Source organism: Polypterus senegalus, chromosome 4 (assembly GCF_016835505.1).
Source record: "Polypterus senegalus isolate Bchr_013 chromosome 4, ASM1683550v1, whole genome shotgun sequence".
In the NCBI taxonomy this organism is placed as follows: domain Eukaryota; kingdom Metazoa; phylum Chordata; class Cladistia; order Polypteriformes; family Polypteridae; genus Polypterus; species Polypterus senegalus.
In genome coordinates, this window is record NC_053157.1 from 149739617 (window position 1) to 149761806 (window position 22190).

General features: G+C 36.0%; 1 protein-coding gene across 2 annotated transcripts in view; it reads right to left on the reverse strand.

Annotated features, from left to right (window-relative positions):
* The window catches only part of LOC120527722 (serine/threonine-protein kinase 32B-like), a 307820-nt gene that overhangs the window by 232348 nt on the left and 53282 nt on the right, over positions 1-22190 (reverse strand). The window contains exon 2 of one of the 2 annotated variants that reach the window (XM_039751473.1): positions 14249-14304. The exons of the other annotated variant lie outside the window; for it this stretch is intronic. Within the exon in view, the coding sequence (XP_039607407.1) occupies positions 14249-14304 (56 nt within the window). The remainder of the gene's footprint in view (positions 1-14248; positions 14305-22190) is intronic. 2 annotated transcript variants of the gene reach the window in all.

Here is a 22190-nt window from a genome sequence, read left to right on the forward strand (position 1 = left end):
CCTGCTGTTTTTAAAAAGCTTACTCACATTCATTTATTATTTTATTAGGAACACTTGCTTGTTAATGCAAAAACCTTGATCATGCAAACTGCCAAACATATAGCTGCATCTCAATATACGTATGTAGCATGCACACCATGATCAACAGTTTTAGTCATTGTTCTAGTAAACATTCAAATGGTTAAGGCATATAATTTAGGCAACTTGCCAATCTCATAAACAAATGTTACCTTGAGATTTTAATGAATGAAAAGAAAGAATCGTGTGGTTAATTAAAACTTTAAGTGAGAAGAAATTGTTTGACAAAAAAAAAACTTTTTAATGACAGAACTCTAAGGGGAACAGCCAAACTTGTTCAAACGAATAGAAAGGCCAGATCTTCTGACCCTGAAGCAGATGAGCTAAAATAGCAGAGGACCATGCCATGTTCTACTCTTGTAAACTAACAAATGGTCTGTAGAACTGTCACCTGACATGTGTATCTACATTTCAGTTGCAATAAGCAAAAATTACTGTCAGAATTGGTGTAAACGGCATGAATCCAAGAATGAAACATTTTTAATTGACACTTCCAGCAGGATGATGCACTAAGTCAGTTCATCTTAAGCTGGTACCACAAACACAACAGTGACTCTTGCTTACACCAATGACCTGAACATTCCCTGCTTCTTAATCTGAAAGAGCACATTTGAGAGAAGAAGTTGTAGTAAGTAGCCAAAAATAGTCAGCAGAGACTGTGTGATGTTATTGTGTCGTTATAAACCAAAATCCCTAATCCATTTTTCCAGTGTCTTGTAGATTTCTGAGTTTGAAGAACTGCAAAAGGAGGAACTACCAGATACTATAAATGTATTTAACCACACAGTTAAAAACAGGCAAGACAGTAAGTTTCATGGGGTTGCAGAGCTTGCAGAAAGGAGACAAAAGTTTCAATCTGATAGGCAAGGCTATTACTGGGGGCCCTTGGAATTCAAACATCACGGGTTCATGGCTGACCACTGCTAGTTACAACAGTGCAAATTTGCAAACTAAAATGCCTCATGGTGTGAATCCACAACAAAACACCCTTAAAACACATTATATCAAATTATCTGCCTAGCCAATAACATCTTATCTTAGTAGCAGTGATTACAATACAAGAAAGTTTGAAATTATTTCTGAAGGTGGATGAATACACACCAAATCAAAGACAAATAATTTGTAAAAAGCCATTGTTTTGGAATGAATGAACACCAACAAACTTAAAAATGGAAACAGAAAGAACACTAAGAATAATAAATGGTGTCACTTTGGGAAATTCCATGTACAGAACATAATGATTCCTAAAACAAACATAGTGAACACAGAAACATGGATCAACACAAAGATGAATAATTAAATAAATAATTTGAATGCTTAAAGTAAGCAGAAAGAAATTATAGCAATACACATTCAGATAACTTTTATTAAAACACAAGAGTTGGTTAATTCTGGTATAGAACAATGCATTGTCATTCTTCAGGCAGTATGCTGAAACAATTAAAATAAACTGTTAGGCTCAATCATAAAAACCTTTGAGTATCAGGTAAGTGAAAGTATGTCCACGCTGAGTAACCACTGGAGTGTTGTATGCAATTCAAGTTAACACGGAAGTTTTAAAGGAATAACATGTGGTACCATTTGTAGATTTTATATTTAAGAAATGTAACATGAAGAATACAGTATAGCAGCATTTCATTCTTCTAATGGATTAATAAGAGTTTTAATCATTAAAACTTCAGTATGCAATATAGTAGTATTAACTGTACTATTAAAGCAGAGAATTTGCATGCCTGAGACAGTTAACATAATGGAAAAAAAATGGCTGTTAGCTAAGCCAATTAATCTGAAAGACTAAATGGTGTCTTCTTACTTGAAAAAAATGTTTCTTATGTTATGCTTCTTAATGATGAAAAGTAATTATTAAGGTCATACCATCACTCTCATCACTAAAATTACATAATTACCAAGAGGAATAAGATAAAATGATCATAAAAAATGTTCAATTTAAAGTTAGACCAGAGTACTGCTACCTACATACTGAAAAGATTCATTGGGCAATAGTCGCAACTGTTGGTAGTAGAGCAGTAAGTCAGCGTTTAACTGGTATTCCAATTATTTTGCTAAATTTATGTTATTAGGATACTCCACCCTTGTTCTGACATTTGCAGCACAGCAGGCCATAATATATTTCATTCTAAATGTAAATTACTAGAATGAGGAAAGATATACAGTACACAGATTATCATTTTAATTGAGAACTATTCATTTCCCCAACACAATGACTGCCTCAAGCTGCATCTGATTGTGTTTTATGTTAATACTTTTTGCACTAATTTGTAACCCTTTCATTATTCTCTTGACTAGAAACCAGAAATTTTTCTGATACTAAGTGAGAAGTTGCTAATCATCACTTTTTCTAAAATGACTTAGTCATAGATCTGTTAGACTGAATTATTCTATATTATCTTTATGTTATCTGTATTATTTTTTAAATCTTATTTGTACTGTTTGTTATTGCTAGCTGAATGAATGTAATGATTTGAATGATTAATCATGTGATACACATTGCTTTTTATTTTGTAAGTAAAAAGTATATGCATTACTTGTACATTGCATTTAAATATGATTTTTTTCTAATTTTACAGGACATGAAAACTCAAGTATACACTGCCCCATCTGAATATGTGTTCATTTACTTTGGCCAGTCCCAAAACCTCAGGTTGTTTGTTGTTAAATTAGTACACCTTTTCGGTTCCATTAAGTTTTTCTTTTATTTCATAAAATAATTAACTTTTATACTCATGTCATTTAAAGTTGCCAGATAAAAACTATTATTACAAATGTGAAACTGTGCTTTTTGCATACAACCTCTGTTTTGAAACAAAAAATTCATGAACATCAAAGAGCTAAAGAAATGAAAATGACCAAGGACTGATCAGATGTCCATCTTGTTAGAAACAGCATCCTCTTACTGCCCTGGTACGTCCTTCCAGTTAGCCAAGACATTTCTCTCTATTATAAAAAGAAATCCTGGAATGCAAAAGCAAGGTGATGATACGTGATTTTCTCGGAAGTTCTCGAAAGACATTTAAAAGACTCACGAGACAAAAGATCCTTGCCATGGAGCGTCTCGCGGGGTCCGTAAACATTAGACCTGGTGCCAAGAGACTGTGCCAGGGCCGTCTCGTGGGGACTTGGAACATGAGATTTTTGCAAGACACGCCCTACTCACAAATGATATCATACAAGAGCACATTTTAAAAAACCCATCAGTCGTGTAAAAGCACGTAGTGCACACACATCCTGCGCGCTCAACAAATATAAAGCATATAAGGACAATACGGAGAATAGACACCCAAAGGCGCTGGAGAGAAAAAAGGCAGATAAGAGATTATAAAACCAGTAAAATTCAAAAGTATTGCAGCGTCCCAGCCAGGTTGTGGCCTTTTTGGTTTTAAGTGACTGTTCGGTCCGATTGAGGGAGGGCGGAGTACAGCAAGAACTGATAGCTGGGTATTGATTAATGCGGTAAGAGGGGGCAAAATGCAGGGGATGAGGGATTGGAGAGGGTGCTAGAAAGTTGTGTTTGGGGTTATGAAGTCAGCGATTGTTCAAGTAAAACTTTTATGACAGTCTGCTGTACAGACTGGCTTTTCTGGTTTTACAAATTTAATACTTGTAATGCAAGTGGCCTAAATGAACAGACTGATGTCAGCTGCTATTTAAAATTATACTGTCTCTTCATCTCTGGTTCTGTGTAAGACAATTTCTGACTTTACATTTGCAAGCATTCCTTTTCCAACTGCAGGTACTCATTACTCCTGTTGTACAGTCTCATATCTTAATAAGTAATATTCTCTGTGCACCCAGATAATGAAAAAATGTGTGTGCTATTCCCTTTGGTTTATATAGGTAAGCTAAATAAACTGCTCAAAAAAAATTAAAGGAACACTTTGAAAACGCATCAGATCTCAATGGGAAAAAAATCTGGATATCTATACTGATATGAACTGGGTAATGTTTTAGAAATGAAAGGATGCCACATCGTTTGGTGGAAATGAAAATTATCAACCTTCTGAGGGCTGAATTCAAAGACATCCCACAAATCAAAGTGAAAAAATGATGCGGCAGGCTAGTCCATTTTTCTATAATTTCATTGCAGCAATTCCAAATCATACTCAGTAGTTTTTATGGCCCCCACATGCTTTTATATATGCCTGACAACGTCAGAGACATGCTCCTAATGACACAACGGATGGTGTCCTGGGGGATCTCCTCCCAGATCTGGACCAGGGAATCACTGAGCTCCTGGACAGTCTGAGGTGCAACCTGGTGGCGTCAGATGGACCAAAATATAATGTGGGTGTGTTCTATTGGATTTAGGTCAGGCGAGTGTGGGGGCCAATCAATGGTATCAATTCCTTCATCCTCCAGGAACTGCCTGCATACATGAGGCCGGGCATTGTTGTGCACCAGGAGGAACCCAGGACCCACTGCACCAGCATAGGGTCTGACAATGGGTCCAAGGATTTCACCCCGATACCTAATGACAGTCAAGGTGTCGTTGTCTAGCCTATAGTGGTCTCTGTGTCCCTCCATGGATATGCCTCCCCAGACCATCACTGACCCACCACCAAACCAGTATGGCAAATCCTAATCAAGCTCCATGGTGCCGGGCAGTGAGCACAGGGCCCACAAGAGGACCCTCAGGCCACCCTCATGAAGTCTGTTTCTGATTGTTTGGTCAGAGACATTCACACCAGTGGCCTGCTGGAGGTCATTTTGATGGGCTCTGGCAGTGCTCATCCTGTTCCTCCTCGCTCAAAGAAGCAGATACCAGTCCTGCTGATGGGTTAAGGACCTTCTACAGCCCTGTCCAGCTCTCCTAGAGTAACTGCCAGTCTCCTGGAATCTCCTCCATACCCTTGAGACTGTGCTGGCAGACACAGCATACCTTCTGGCAATGGCACGTAATGATGTGCCATTCTGGAGAAGTTGGACTACCTGTGTAACCTCTGTAGGGTCCAGGTATCACCTCATACTACCAGTAGTGACACTGACTGTAGCCAAATGCAAAACTAGTGAAAAAACAGTCAGAAAAGATGAGGAGGGAAAAATGAAATGTCAGTGGCCTCCACCTGTTAAACCATTCCTGTTTTAGGGGCTGTCTCATTGTTGTCCCTCTAGTGCACCTGTTGTTAATTTCATTAAAACCAAAGCAGCTGAAACTAATTAACAATCCCCTCTGCTACTTAAATGACCAGATCAATAGCCCAGAATTTTCATTGACTTGATATTATATTCTGATTTAAATGAGTTTCTTTAATTTTTTTGAGTAGTACTAGGGGGCTTTGCCCCCTGCTCACTTTGCTTGCCAACCCCCCGGCATGCACTATACGCCACCCACTTCGTGTCGCTGCCATTCGTGCATGTGGATTTCACTTTCACCAAACGACAAATCTTTTAATTCTCGCGGATACGTCTCTTCAGTGGGAAGAAACACTCCTTGCCCTGATGGCAACACAAATTAGACGATCTACAAGTCTCTGACTTAAAGTTTAAATTCAAACAATATATTCAATCTCTTTTCCCTGTTCCGTTATTTCACCAAGTAATAATTTCCATTTGTTTGCGCTAATACAATCTTTACTATCATTTTTTTGAGACTTTCGAATTTTAGTACTTTCATTATCTCTAACCTGCTCTGCAAGTGTATTGTGCCAAAGTTTTTGAATTCTTTACAACGTTCTATTTTGTCATCTTCCGGCTCTGGGTGTGGTTAAATCTCTTGGCACAAAGTCTTGTCTTGTGAGACGTGAAAGTATCTCTCTGAAAAAGTCACGTCTTGTGCCAGGCTAAAAAGTCTTGTCTCATCCCAGGATTTTTTTTATTATAATAGAGACATATATATTCTATAAATACGTTTAGGTTTTCTATTGCTTCCTGTTGACTTTAGTTATCTGATTTAGTGTATTTTGTAGTCTAGTCAACATTTAAAGACCCAAGTTCAACATCCAAGTATTTATTCCGAAAACCAATGTATTACTGATACAGTATGTAGGTACTTTAATTCTTACAAGATTTCAAGACTGGTCTGAGTTACCCACGTTTTATATTTATTCTTTAATTCAGAAGTATCTTCTTGCTCACACTCTATTACTTGTACCTGGGTTTAACTTTGGAAAGTATTCCTGTTTTTCTGTATAGTCTTTGCATTTTAAAGCCTAGAACTAGAGCTTGTTGCCTGAAGCACACCATTTGTTTTGGAATTCCAGTTGCCATGTCTGTAGTAGTAGGGTATTGTACCATGTTAGCCATTATGGATGCAATGAGAAGTCAAGCAAAATGACACCATTTGCTGGCTAACTAAAAAGATTACAATATGCAAGCTTTTGAGGCAGCTCAGGCCCCTTTTCTGGCAACAGCTTGACTTCTCAACTGCTACTTATGAAATTCTTCATGCACTTGTTGAAGAACTTTTTTTTACTAGAGTAAAAGCCCTCTTATTAAATGCTTAAAGGTATATGTAACAAATACACCATAACTATCAGTTGTTAATTTCCACTTTATTGATTAATTAGCACATTATTTTAGAGGACTTGCACTCCACAATGATTTTTTTTTTATTTCTTACCCTTCTGTTTTGTGTTACATGTTTTGTCCATTAACACGTTTAGATGTTTTATTGTTGATTTTGCTAATTATAAGTTATTATGTTTCACATCTTCACATCTGTTGGTTTTACCTGTGCTGTTGTAACTATGTCCTGTTTCATTAAATGTACTGACGTTCTTTTGGATGAAGTCCCTAAGAGGTGGGACCAGCATGATGTCACCTGGGCCCTCCCTCATTTTATAAAGTAGGAGCTACCGCCTAGGAGCAGGGCCCATTGCTGTTTTTGGAGTTATAGTAAGTATTGTATTATTTTGTCTTGGCGTCTATGGCCTTCTCCTTTCTTTTACTTTGCTTAAAGGATTCTGAATACTGGATTGTGTTTTAGGTCATATTTTGCTTTAGGATAGCCTTTTAGGCAACTTCTTTCTGCCTTTTTTCCTCTGTTGAGCATTTTTTTTAATTTTGTTAATAACTTTATTTTTATATGATTAGTTTCTTGCATTATTTATAAATGGCAAAGGTTGATGGTCATCCTTCCCCTTGCAGGTTTTCATAATAGTTTTTGAAATTTTGACAGTTGTTTTGCCAGCTCCACATTTTTTGATTATTTAAAAGTGTTTCTTTAATTTTTTTGAGCTGTACTAGGGGCCTTGCCCCCTGCTTGCTTTGCTCGCCAACCCCCCGGCCTGCACTACACGCCAGCCACTTCGTGTCACTGACACTCGTGGCATTAGGTGTTCCTTTAACACTTTCACTACCATTTAGGTCACATAAAACAATAGAAAGCTCAGCACCTCACTTAAAATGTTTGCCCAGAACCAATTCTTTCATATCAGATTATACAAGTAAAAAGGCAATAATTTATCTTTTTCTTTAATGTGCAGATACACTAAGGAACAACTTGTAATTTAAATATGTTTTCTCAGGAATGTATTTTCTATGTAAAATCTTTTACCTCAGCAATCCAAAAACAATTTACCAGTAAGATTCATATCAAGCAGGCCATTCCTCCTAAACACATCTGTACATCTTTATTTGAGGATGGATGTGTCCAAGTAGGACTACAGAGTCATTAATTAGTATCATTTCAAACACATAAACTAACACTAAGAAGGAACATGCACCTGAATAGCTGTATATTGAAAAGCAACACTGTTCCTCAAAAATAACATTTGCAATTTTATGCTTCAAAGCCAATGGATTATGACAAGTGTCATACAACAACAACAACATTTATTTATATAGCACATTTTCATACAAAAAATGTAACTCAAAGTGCTTTACATAATGAAGTATAGAAAAATAAAAGACACAGTAAGAAAAAAAAATAAGTCAACATTAATTAACATAGAATAAGAGTAAGGTCCAATGGCCAGGGTGGACAGAAAAAAAAAAAACTCCAGACGGCTGGAGAAAAAAAAAAATCTGTAGGGATTCCAGACCATGAGACCACCTAGTCCCCTCTGCTCAGAACCTTTCTCAGACCACCCACAACTTTTATCAGACCACCCCCATCAAATAACCAGGTTTCAGACTAAATGCTTTACATAAAGGTGACGTCAGCTCCTCTCTTTGGAACCTTGCACTATTGTTCAAGAAGCTCCAGATCCACGCTAGTAAAGTAACATTCCATATCACAAACATCTGAATCTGCCTAGTTCATGTTTGTTACCCAACACCAACTCTTTATGTTGATGGTGATAAACTGACAGCATAGACTAATGACTTCTTTGGACTCAGTTCAAGCAAGGGTGTCACCTGGTCACCAGGTAATCTCTGTCTAACTGCTTCCACTGCCCTAGCTCTGGTTGTATGGCACAGAATTCTTGTTTCAGGTAATATTCTCTTCTACGCCTGTGTCAAGCATCTTTGAGTTACGTTTTGAATCTTTCTTTGAGTAGCTTCCTTCTTTTGGGTATGTTGTTGTTTTACCTTGGTAGAGTAATATATATATTGCTCTACTTTCCCCTATCGTATTATTAATATGTAGCCTTAGAATGCCTAATCTCACAGATTTACAGTACCACTGTATATAACTTATCTCCACCTTCCCTTCTATATCTATAACCTTAGGCAATTAGATGTAGTAAAAAGACAAGTAGGAGTTAAGTTACACATAAAATGATGTATTACTGATAATATTCATAAATAATAACAAAATGCAAAGTTCATTTGAATATTGGCAACCATACAACCTGATAAAATGGTGATGTGTAATTCAGGTGGCACACAGACTTGCAGTTACTTAAAATGTCTCTAGTTAAGGCATCGTTGGTGCTCAGCTTTCAGCCACATGTCTGTTCAAAATGGCTGAAGCTGTGCTCTTGCATGTGTTGTCTTCAGTTCATGGTGTGATGATCTTCTTCAGTTGTTAGCAAGAGAAAGATACTTCTACATCATCACAGGTTAGCAAGAGAGAGGCTTCTTCATCATATGTTGATTAGAGAGAGAGAATGTGGTTGAGCAAGCAAATTTATAGGTTTTCTGTCCAACCCCTCCAGCCAATCCAGACAGCCATATCTCAGACCAAAGGGTGAAATAGAACATCTTCCTTGCAGGGGGGTTGAAAGACTTTAGCAGAGAAATACTCATCAAACTGGTTTAAGACACATCCCCCCAAATCCTGTTGTAAAATTACAAAGAGACAGTCTTAAAAGAGGGGGTGGCGGGATATGGGGGAGTAGTGGTCAAACACGAATACCTCTCACCAAAGTAACACTATATTGCATTGGTTTGTCTAAATTATAAATACATACAAAACATTTATCAAGTTATATGCAAAATCTCCCATCACAACAGTTGTTTTAACATAGTCTACCTGGTCTCTGGGATAATACTTCTAAATATCACTGGGAGAAGTGAGTAACCTCCTACACTCCCAACACATCCACTAAACCTAGTCACTAGTGATGAGTGAAACATGAAAGTTTCATTTTGCATACAATTTTGCAAATCTCAGAAAAATTAAGTTTTAGGAGGTTTTAAAGTTTTTTTTTCCTGTAGCCTTGTAACACATGTAATCCATCATACACCATTAAAATGCAGTTCTATTTGTGCTTCTCATTCACATCACCTCAAAGATGTGCAGTAACATGTTGCATATTTTCCACACGTAGACACACAAGAAAGCTCCATTATGCACATTCCTGTATTTTCTGTACAGGAAAACATACTACATAGAAAGCCGTTTCCCCTCACCCCAGCCTGGTTTTTGATTTCTGAAGATGAGGGTGAGGATATGCTCATGTTATGTGCCATGGTGCTCCAGCTTTCTTTTCTGTTTCCAAGGCATCTCTAGGAATGTGATTGCCAAGATTGTCATTATAATTGTAATAGTGGGTATTATAGTATGTACTACCAGAACAATTACAACACACTGCAGATGACTGAATCTACATGCGACAGGAAACAACAACAATATTTATTTCTATAATAAATTTTCATACAAAGAATGTAACTCAAGGTGCTTCACAAGATGTCAAAGAAACAGTTACAAGCAAAAGCAAAAAAAAATTAAAATCATATTAGATTAATAATGCATAAATAGTATACAACAAATAAATAATGGGCATGTTTTTCCAATTGGAGAGTGGGCAGGTGAAGGGACTTCCTCAGGGTCACATAGTGTCAATAACAGGATTTGAACCCACAACTTCAGGATTTGAGGCCCAAAGCCCTAACCACTGCACCACATGACCCGCCTCAACTCCTTTTTTGTCATTAGAGAACTTATCTTAAATACTAAATGAGAGAGAGAGATACATACAGTATGGTATTAATGCATTAAAACACTTACAGGTAGGAAATAAGCACAATTCTTTTCTTGTGTCAATGGCACTAATTTTGCTTGAAGCAAAATGCCATTTTTTGTTTTGGACATTTGTTGCAGTTTAAGTTTCACTGTGAATTCAAGTTCAAATTGTCTTGGTCATTCCTATAACAGAGTATATTTTCCCTTAAATATTAAGCAGCAAAGACTCATATTTTCTTATTGTAGCTCTTGATTGAAACCTTAATTGCACATTTTTACCATGGTAAAACAGCCTTGAATGTAACTAACTGGTGCTCTTTAAGTAAAAGGTGTAACAACATCTGTTTTAATAAACAATTTTGGTTATCTTTTGCATTTTGGATTTTGTTTTGAACATATATACTAAAAAATCTATATAAAATGAATTAAACTAAATCTGACAGGACCTACTACGTATCTGTCCATGCCTTCATACTGCCACTGATGAATCATGCAGCCTGACTTTATAAACCTATTCATTCATAAAAAAATCCAAACGATTCTACAGACAAACAAATGAATATATTTATTAACTTTGCTGACATTTGTGTGTTTGATTATGTTTAACGAGGCAACATATCACAAAATTATTAAATGAATCCTAGTTGCCTATTTCAGCTACTACATGTTATAATTAGATTTCTGAATCTGATTGTGAAAGTACAACAACCAGGCCATGAAAATGTATTTATGGAAATGAAAACAGCAATCGTTAAAATGGCAGGGTAGAAGATTACTAAATTGCAAAGTAATTGTTAATTATGCAAACTACTGAAAAGATTCCCAAGTTCTTAAAAGAAAACTGCAAGAAAAGCAAATATAGTACAAACATTACTTATACATACAGATATTTTTACAGCTGATCTGTAAGACTTTTGTTCAAGTGAGAGCTAAGAGACTTGTTTCAAGCTCTTCTACTGTATATACATCAAGCTGCAATAGGTGATTGCCTTTAATTTACAATCTGAGGAGTATCAGGTGACCTAATTGAACAGTACTTGGCACCGGAAGCAGTGATCCTGTTTCTGACAGCAGTGGCAGCTTGGTGACAAGAAGATAAATGCCTCCGGTTGCAAATAAGACTGATTACTTCAGTTTCCAGATTGAGGTCTCAGGAGGACATACACCGCAGCATGCAGTAGGTAGTATCTCATATTTGAGCTAAAACTGTATTTTGTAGAATAACATTTAAGAAGGAAATAATACCATTACTAGTTGTTGCTAAAGCTTAAGCCAGCTGGACTTATTTTAAAGCACCTCTAATACTTCTTTTTAATTATAATGTGATAGTAAAACTCATCATCCATTATAAAACAAAAATGAATGATATTTATTTGAATAGAACAGAAATAAATACATAATAAGACTGGAGTCTCAAAATGTTTAATTATTTTTATAGTAATCCCAATACAGTTTTCCCCCAAACTGTAACAAATTCCATCCATCCATTTTCTAACCCGCTGAATCTGAATACAGGGTCACGGGGGTCTGCTGGAGCCAATCCCAGCCAACACAGGGCACAAGGCAGGAACCAATCCTGGGCAGGGTGCCAACCTGTAACAAATTCACCATGTTTAATTTAATTTGTTCTCTGTTTATAAAACTGTTTAAAAAACCTGTGACTTCAGCAGTGAAGTAGGTGGGTTTAAAATATAGAATCCTCATTTAGTATCTAGGGACCAACCAAAAAGAATGAAATGCATGGAGTGTATTAGTCAGTCATTGTCCAACCCGCTATATCCTAACACAGGAGTCTGCTGGAGCCAATCCCAGCCAACACGGGGTGCAAGGCAGGGACAAATCCCAGGCAGAGTGCCAGCCCACCGCAGGGCACACACACACCAAGCACAATTTAGGATCGCCAATGCACCTAACCTGCATGTCTTTGGACTGTGGGAGGAAACCCAAACAGACACGGGGAGAACATGCAAACTCCACGCAGGGAGGACTCAGGAAGCGAACCCGGGTCTCCTAACTGCGAGGCAGCAGCGCTACAACTGCACCACCGTGCTGCCCTTGGAGTGTATTAAATGAAGGAAAATGTCTCTTGTTTTCAGTATCCTATTAGTACAATCCTGTGTTTGCTATGTTTTAGTTTTTTTTTTCATTGCAGTTATTCTTATGATTACCAGTTATAATCCCTTTTGAATTTGTCCTAATTTGTTTAGTTTGTTTGGAATTATTGTTGATCTTTTTGTTGTTCAGATGTAATAACTGCACTGTTATTGAACCACTGGAGCCCAAGCTTGATTGCAGCACAGAGTCTACAACCTTGTATTTTAGTTCCAAAACCAAAAACATGCAATGTTAATATTTTTTCACTCATATGTGACACAGATCTGATCCTTTGAGAGAAGTTTGATTGCCAAAAAGATATGAAATCAATGCTTTTCAGAAAGGATTTATACTCTGCGGTGGGTTGGCACCCTGCCCAGGATTGGTTCCTGCCTTGTGCCCTGTGTTGGCTGGGTTTGGCTCCAGCAGACCCCCGTGACCCTGTCTTCGGATTCAGCGGGTTTGAAAATGGATGGATTTATACTGCTTTCGTTACTGACTGATTTTCAAAAACCCTCCACATCTCAACCAGTCAGTTCTGTCTTCTCACGTTTCCACAGATTTCTACATACAGTTCCAGCAGTGATAAATGTGGTCAACCCCACAACCACAATCTCTCATTTACAGTTTCTCTTCCTTGCCATCATGAGCTGATGGATTTGCACTCATCCTGCACTGAAAACAATGTGAAGTAGCACAGCTAGTAAGTCACACCTGTCTGATAAATTTGTTTTATTAATTTTAGACACAGTCACCATAGATATGCTACACACTAATATCAGATTTGGATTGTTCGCAAATTTAATTTAATCAATCAAAAACAAAATAATATCAAATATGGGGCAACAATAGATTCTGAGTCACTTTCAGCTGCAGTGTGAATGAAGCCTTAAAAGACTCATGTCTGTTCAGACAAGAGCTTACTTATATGGAAATATTAAATTGGGTTTCTACTGTAACCTTATGGTTGGAGTTTAACCTCTCCTATTGAAGGGGTTCATAATTTTTTTGTATTACACTAGCTTTCACAATGCGTTGTTTGCATGCAATGCTTTTGAGCTGATGTGCAGAAAATGCTGTTCACTGTGAAAAACAGTTATTGCATAAATCTCTTATACTTTTTGAAAGTGGGGAGTGGCAGATAAACATAAAATGCTGTCTAGAATAGCTGGCATTATAAGTAAAGTGAGTATTAGTGGTTTGTGCACAGACATTATGGCTAACTTCCACATCATAGAGCAAAATAAACCAACATGACCAGAACACAGATACTTCTTTTACATTTTTTTTTCTAAAATTGATAGCAATAATTATCTAGAAACCATACTTCATTTACATATAAGATAGTTAATAGTAGCCTGCCTGAGTTTAACAAGGCACATTGCTTATTGCTGCTTTTTCTTTATTCCTTATACTTTTGTTACACTTGTGATCACAAGCAATTAATTAGTTAATGGGATAAAACGGCCCTTGGGCCAATAAGGAGAAAGGAGCAGAGGCTTCAGTCTCTGCCACAGTGGACATCCAAGGCAATGATACATTTTTATTAATTCTTCATCTTTAGTATTGTTTACACATTGTATGTGAGGATGCTCCAAAAATATATTGGTGAAAGTAAAATTTGAGTTGAACATCTTACTGAGACAACTTTGCTTGGTTGTGAACATGATACAAGCAGCAGTGTGCATATATTTTGAGGCATATAATCACAAAAAAAGCAATTTCTACAATCATGCTAAAAAGAAAAAAAAAAGGGAAATTGCTTACCTTTCCAAAACTACCCTTTCCAATGGCTCTGAGGATTTGGAAATGGTCAAAGTTAACTGAAAATGAACAAAAACATATTAAATTGTACAAAAAACATCTATTCACTTAAACACATGTTAAACTATAATATACTATGTTACCTGAGCAATATACTCTATTTATGCCCTGTAAATACAAATTTAAATAAAAGTTAGTGAAAAATATCATGTGTTCAACTGACATGATATTTTGTTTTCCAGTTCTGATATAAAACACAGTATGGTGACATTTTGTTAAGTCTGGAAAAGGTCCAAATATCATGTACATTTTTCATAAAGACTTTGCTTTAAGATGAAGTCAAGGTCTCAAACTGCAGATGAAAGGAAGCAACTGATTGTAGACTACTCTCGATAAGATAGGTAGACACAATTCAGCATTGGTATTTTCTTTTGGATTTTACCCAGATTAACATGTTCTTCTAAAATATCTCTGATTGTTTACGCCCAGTATTGATGGCATGCACAATCAATGTGAAAACATCCTTATTGGCAAATATACCTAAATACTGAATATCAGACACTCTAATACGAGGGAGTACTTTTATTTGTACTACTAGATTTACTATTCTAGTGTATAGATTTGTTAGTAATAAGAGTTTTATCTTTAAAATCAGTGTTTAAACTGCTGGACACTGATCCCTTGGTTTCTGGGTCTGGACTGGCGACCTGGATGCTCAGGACCTAACCTTCAATGTCCTAGATCTCTGTCTGTTTTAATCAAAATTACTGTGTAAATATATTTGGGTTGCTGCTACTTTAGGTCCTCAGTAGCTACAGTAAGTACCAAAAGGGAAACGCCTAATATGGTAACAACCTAAACCAGTCCAGGATTTATCTTGTCAGGGTCACAAAACATTTCAAAAATTAGCCTACCTTTTTCATCAACTCCAATTTAACTTGGCCTTATATGGCATATGAATTTGTCTATAATATCCATGACACATTCCATAGGAAACACAAAACACACAATCCTTGTAGAACAATTTTAAAAAGGAATTTATCTTTTACTTAAAATGCATACTACTGTATACACCTAGTTGTAATCACATACCAGCTGCTTACCAATGTCTGTAAATCATTTTTGACAAAAAGTCTATTGATTTAACGCAGAGTCCCACCCAAGAAACACCCCACAATCAAGACTCTTGGCTATGAGATACTACTAAGGTAATGGACTCTAACAAATGTTTCTAAACTGGATATATGTGTAACCAAAATTGGTGAATCAGCCACGGGACAGAGTCATTTAATCTTTTCCAATAATGAGAAATGAAAAATAAAACGTTGAAAATGGGGGGAAGTCAAAAATAAAGCCAGTCGGTCATTTTACTTTGGATATCTTTCTTATATAAAAGAGTGCATTTTATACTACAATTCTTCCTATATTTAGAAAGTGGTAAATATAAAACCTTTGCTCTTTTATCAAATGTGTATTTTTTGTTGTTCAAATGACAAATATCAAATGTATTTGACAAATATCTCATTTACTTCTCAGTTATCCAACTTATATGTCAGTTATCTAGTTTAGATAGCAAATGTCTTGTTTGTCAAAAATCCCGCTTCAAAATCAAATATCAAGAAATATGACAAATGCCTCTCTTATGTATCTACCTTAAATGTTAAATATCCAACTTAAATGGCAAAAAATGTCTGAATTTGCTTTGCCACTTATAAGAAACTAGGCATCCCCAGTGGCTCTGCCAGCATAATAGTGAAACAAGACGTTGAGGAGTTCCCTGTCCCTCACTCCTGACATCACGCTTCCTCCTCCCCTTGGCCCGCAGCCTCTTGGATTAGTGCAAATATTTCGCTCCTGCAAGTGAACTGTGATTCTTAGCGTGATGAGAGAAGTCGTAAAATCAACTGGAATGTTCAAGCAAATTATAGAAAAAAACCCAATTTAAATCTGTTACGTGGTTCTCTCATTCGCTAGCTAAGAACACGCCCCAAAGCTGGCTCGTGAGTGAGGAGGGCCCCGCACCCTTCCCCTCGGCCCACTGCATGTCTCTCAGATTCATGCAAATAAATCGGTACCACAAATAAACTATGATACATAGCATAATGAGAGAAGCTGCAAAATCAATCGGAATGTTCAAACGAATTATTGAAAAAAAACCCTATCTAAATTCGCTAAGTAGTTCTCTTGTGAAAAACGGACAGACATACAGACAGAAATTGGATTTTATATATATATAGAGATGTACTCATTTACTTTGTGAGGTTGAAGTACTAAATAAACATGAATAGCTACATCACACATTTGAATATTAAAATGTGTGCATCAATTTAAATATTTAAAGTCTAAATATTCCAAATTGTAATAGACATTTGTCATTTTTCAGCCTCTTTTTGAGATCCATCGAAGGCTAGATCCCAAGTAAAGGAAGAAAAATATTATACGTGTAATCACTGACCTTGAAATAGTCCAACCAACATGCTTATGTCTGAAATGTGTCATTTTTAACTGTCTGAGTAACTGAGTGGCTTTTTAAGGGTTAGGACCTCCAGTAAAGAATCATGTATCAAAAATATTATTATATTCATCATTAGCAACCTCAAAATACCATAAAACAACACTCCACATGCCTATATTACTGATCCCCATTTTTTTCAAAGTTTTGTGAAAAGAACTAACTTTGACCCCCCTTTACTCCAATAGAAAGTGGGCCCTTGGGATGAGTTGGTATGGCATGCACAACCTTCAGATCATTTTTGCAGAAGATATCTACTGGTTTGGTCTTTATCATAAGGATGTCATTTCCTGGAACAAAATATGGTTCAAAACATTAGGGATTTTCAGTTCTAGACTGACAAAAAAATAGAAGGAAACCCAATAAAAGGTGAACGCCTTGGGTAACTAGCCATCAAAAGGATTTGAATAGTATATAATATGTGGGAGTTTTCCACATACCAGTGAGTCAGGAGACTCAAACTCTTTCAAAGAGTTCACAAATAATTCTTATTGATACAATATCTCACTTATATGTCAGATATTTAGTTTACATGATTATTAGTTATTAGTCAAATATATGGTAAATGTCTCACTTATCCAGCTTGAATCTCAAATATCCAGATTATATTTAATGGCAATGTCAAAGAATGTGTCATCATTAAACATAGCTGTAATCCAGTATCATTTAGAATTCAAGACCTGTCTTTATCCCAGCTTCAGCTGTACACTCAATGGCTCTTGATAATTCTCTACAGAAATAAGAAAGCTGCAAATCATGCTGCAATTTGTGCACACTTTACTATGGAAAGTTTTTTGTAAGCAGAATACTGATGCGGTAGTAAGGTGGTGTGATAAGTACAAAATTTTCTGCTCATCTTTTAGGACTTACACATGCCCTTTATAATTAACCTTGTTGATTTAAATCCTATATATTCCCTTTTAAATTAACTTAAAAATCAGACATGAGTCCTGTGATGCACATAGTGTCGTGACCGATTTGAAATGGTATACCATAAAGACATAAATGTAAAAGTAATCACCATCAACTTGGTCAATACTAATGAAAATAAAAAGAGAAATAGAATTCTCAGGAAAGAAAATCTCAGAATAGACAAAAACACATGCATAAATCATACTGTGATTACAATCTACAAAGAAACTTTCAATTTCCAAAGCCAGGGCAGGGTTAACAGATAAATGGACTTTATTAGAAATTATGTAAATACGTTTTGAAATGGACAAGGGCTTTAAATGCCATAGTGACAGTTACTTAAAGAAAGAGCTTTAATAATTGAGTCGGTGAGAGTGAGAAGCTGGCTGTGAATCCCTGTAAAATCTAGGCTTGTACATTATTAAATACAGGATAAGAACAAATTCCCAAGGTATATTTGAACTCACCTCACTCAGCCCTAGGGAGCAGTACTGTGGACTATTACAGACATGGACTTAGAATAACTGAATGCATAATTAGAAAACAATACCATAAAAAAATATTTTAAAACATTCCAAATTTCCCTCCAGTATTTACAGCCTAAAATCTCCATACAAGTTAAAAAGCACAGAGATACAAAAGTAAAGCACACTTCTAGCTAAAATTCAAATGCAACATCAAAAAACATTAATGACATAAAAATAAATCCTGAATTATAAAAAGCTTAACTGAGATTTCAGTATTACATGTATTATTTAACTATAAAATTGGGAGGAATGATCAAAGTTCTATTAGGACAGTACAAAGTATAAATAAAATGAAATAAAATCTGCTGTATCTTTGGACCTTTCGTGGTAGGGGGCCACTCTCACCTGCCATTCTTTCCAGCTCCACAATAAACACTTCCTTCTCTCTTACAGTGTCACACACCATCTCGACTCTCTTACACCTCTCAGTAAGCCCTTGTCCATCTCACCCTCAGTGGTCTGAGGTGGTTTAAATCCTCTTGCTAGACTGGATTATTTCCAGTCTCTGCAGCAGGTACTGGTGGCCTCCTGAGACCACTACACAGTTAAGATCAGTACAGCATTTAAAGGGATAGATCTCTTAAACTCTGTAGACCTCATTCCAGTCCTTCCATTAAAGGGCTATGTACTGGCACCTATTGGAGGAGGAGGAGAAAAAACTTCCTCAAACCAGTCTTACTACATTATTTCTATTTCAAAAGGCAACATAGCCCTACTCATGAGAGACAAACTCTCCATTTGTACTCTGTCCATCTTGGATGTCCTCACACTTTTTTCACGCCAAGCTACCAGGAAATTGAGATATCCTGATGCTGGCCTTTTCACTTGTGCAACTCTTTACCAAAGCTCATTAGGATTTGCTGTGCCTACTGTCTTGAAATCTCTTTGAGGTTTGTTAGTGAAGCCTCATTAGTGGTCACGTTCAAATCGGTCTTAACATGTTTAGTTGGACAAGTAAGGCGCTCCAGGGAACAAATCCTGTAGTCACCGACAGAGATATAATAAGCTCTTTCTTCAGGAGCTTGGAGGAAAATAGTTGGGGATTTTTAACAGAATCAATGCACAAATTCAAAACCAGAATTTATTTCTCTTATTGATTTTATTTTGTGACTGTTTTTCAAGTGAATAAGTCTTTCATGAAAGTATTTCCTTTGCTTAAATCAAATTTTGGATACTTCACAATGCATATTGCCATTTTCTGTACAAAAATTGTGCCTGCTAATTTGCTGTATCCTCTATGACTAAATAGCTTTGCCCATGGATTTAAGCTTTGGAAACTGCAATTAGAAAATCAAAACCATAAAACAGCACAGCAGTGACACGATCAAGAGAAAATAAAAATAATATCTTGTCAGAACAAAGCCAAAAATAGAATATATGTATTAAACCTCTCTGACAAATCTTAAGTGTATTTAGTTGCATTTTAATCAGCTATACCTGCAACTTTATTTTTTCATTCAAATCTTCCGGGTCTACTCCAGATCTCAGTTCTACTGTAATACTTTATAATGTCAGTCTAGTCCCAGTTCATCCTTTCTTAGGTAGACTCTGTTAAGTTTATTTTCATTTATTTATCATGCATTGAATGGTCAATATTTTATTTTGCTCTATTGAAGTTCATCCTTACTACAACCTCAGCTCAGAAAAGGTTGGGAGGTATGGAAAATACAAATAAAAACAGTGCACAGCAATTTCAAAATTCACTTTGACTTGTAATCATTCACAAAGTGTATAAAGACAAGATAGCTAATGTTTAGTCTGGTCAATTTTATTTTTCGTAAATATACATCCATTCTTGCCAATGAGGGCCTGCAAGACATTCCACAAAAGTTGGCATGGGGCAATTTAGTGCCAATAGTGAGTGCAAAAAAGAAACTAATAATAGTAGAACTAGATGATATTTGACAAGTAATTGCATTCATGCTTTGGTATAAAAGCTGCCTTTAGGAGCAAAGATGGGCCAAGAATCACCAATTATTCTACAAATACATGAGAAAATCATTCTAAAGTTTAAAAACAATACTTGTCAAAGACATATCAGATGGGATTTGGGTATTTCACTGTCAACAGTGCATAATAAATTTACAACATTCAAGGAATCTGAAGAAGTTTCACTGCATAAAGGGCAAAGGTGCAATGTAAGCTGATTGCTCGTGTTCTGTGATCCCTCAGATGGCACTGCATAAAGAAAGGTCATTCCTTAATAAGTGATATAACTACATGGGCTCAGGAGTACTTTAGCAAACCTTAATCAAGTAACACAATATGTACTTACTGTACATCGACAAATGCTGGATAAAAAGGCACTGTACAAAAAGGAAGCCATATGTTAACAGTGTCCAGAAGTGTCATTGGCTTCTGTGGGCTTGGAGGCATCTAGAATCGACCGTCAAATACAGGAAATGTGTATTGTGGTCAGATGGATCAATATTTTAGGTCTTTTTGGAAGAATAACATGTTATTTTCTCCAGAAAAAAATACGAGAAGGACCATCCAAACTATTACCGGCTACTAGTACAGAAACCAGCATCTGTGAAGGTATGGGGTTGTCAGTACCCTGGGCAAGGGTAACTTGCATTTCTGTGAAGGTACCATTAATAATGAAAAGTACCTACAGATTTTAGAGCAACATATGCTGCCTTCAAGATGACACCTCTTCCACGAGTATTAAAATCAATATAAGTGTTTATTAAAAAAAACCCAATGAAATTCACTAGTGGTAACATCAATTAATGCTTTCAGTTCAGAGATCATTTATCATGATTTATTAATAATTGCCTTTTGTTCTTATTTGCAGTTTGCTTATTGTGCCCACTTTTTACAAGTTGGGGTCATAGTTTTTTAAAGTGCTAAGAAATGACATGCTCTGTGTAGTGTTATATAGAAAATAAAATAGAAAATAAATAAACTGACTGATTCATTTTATACAGCTTGATACTTCATCTGCCACTTTTCTCTTTTCTTTAATAGAATGGGCATGGTGGGGCATAGTAATAACACTCTTGTTACATTACCCTCCATATCTCCTATACAGTGGGTGCATTTATCCCAACAGCCTGTCTGGGGATAACGCATGTCTGATAAGAAAAAAATAAAAAAAACCCAGCAGTTTTAACAGAGGCATGAGTTTCTAAAAAACATTTTAAGAAAATAGAAAATGAAGCAAAATGAAGATGTTTATTAAAAGTCAAAAATGCATCTTGTTATTTTGACACTGACCCTTTACTGTATTATAATTAAGTCAGTCTCACAAGCAATTCATTTAGCAGAATGTTTATACGTCAATCAGTAAAAGGATTATTAACCTAAGTGGCACTTACAGAGATAGGAATATATTACTGATGCTTAGAGCACCTTGAATTAATTTTAGCAGGAAACAGGGCTGTGAATTCTAAAATTAGAGTTTATGGTTACATTTGCCATAATTTGTTAGAAACAGAAATCACAAATAAATATGCTCATTGATTTTTATCAGATGAAACTAATAAAACGGAAAATAATATTTGGAATAATAACAACGAATCTTTCCTAACTCTCGTAAGATATTCTTTAAAGATACAAAGACACTGCAGGTAGAATACAAATAATGGATTACAATGTTCATCCATCTTTAAAAACTATTTTAATTTCAGGGTTGCAATACTTTGCAAATATTTGAAAAAACAATGAATGCAAGTTCAATCACTCATTGTTGTTTTTAGATGACCAATTAAACATCTCCTGTCCTTGAGATGCAATAAAAAATCAATTCAGACACATGTGGAACGTGTAAGCTCTTCACAGGCAGTGGATCAGTTGGTAATCAAACTCTCATCCTTAGAGCTTGGAGGCAATGGCACTAAACAACGCACCACTCATGCTGGATATAAATATCCCTATTATGATTTATGAGAAAGCAAACTTTAAGTTTGTAGGTTTAATTTAAGGCTAATTTTATATATGATATTTATTATAGTACTAGCAGAATACCCGCGCTTCGCAGCGGAGAAGTAGT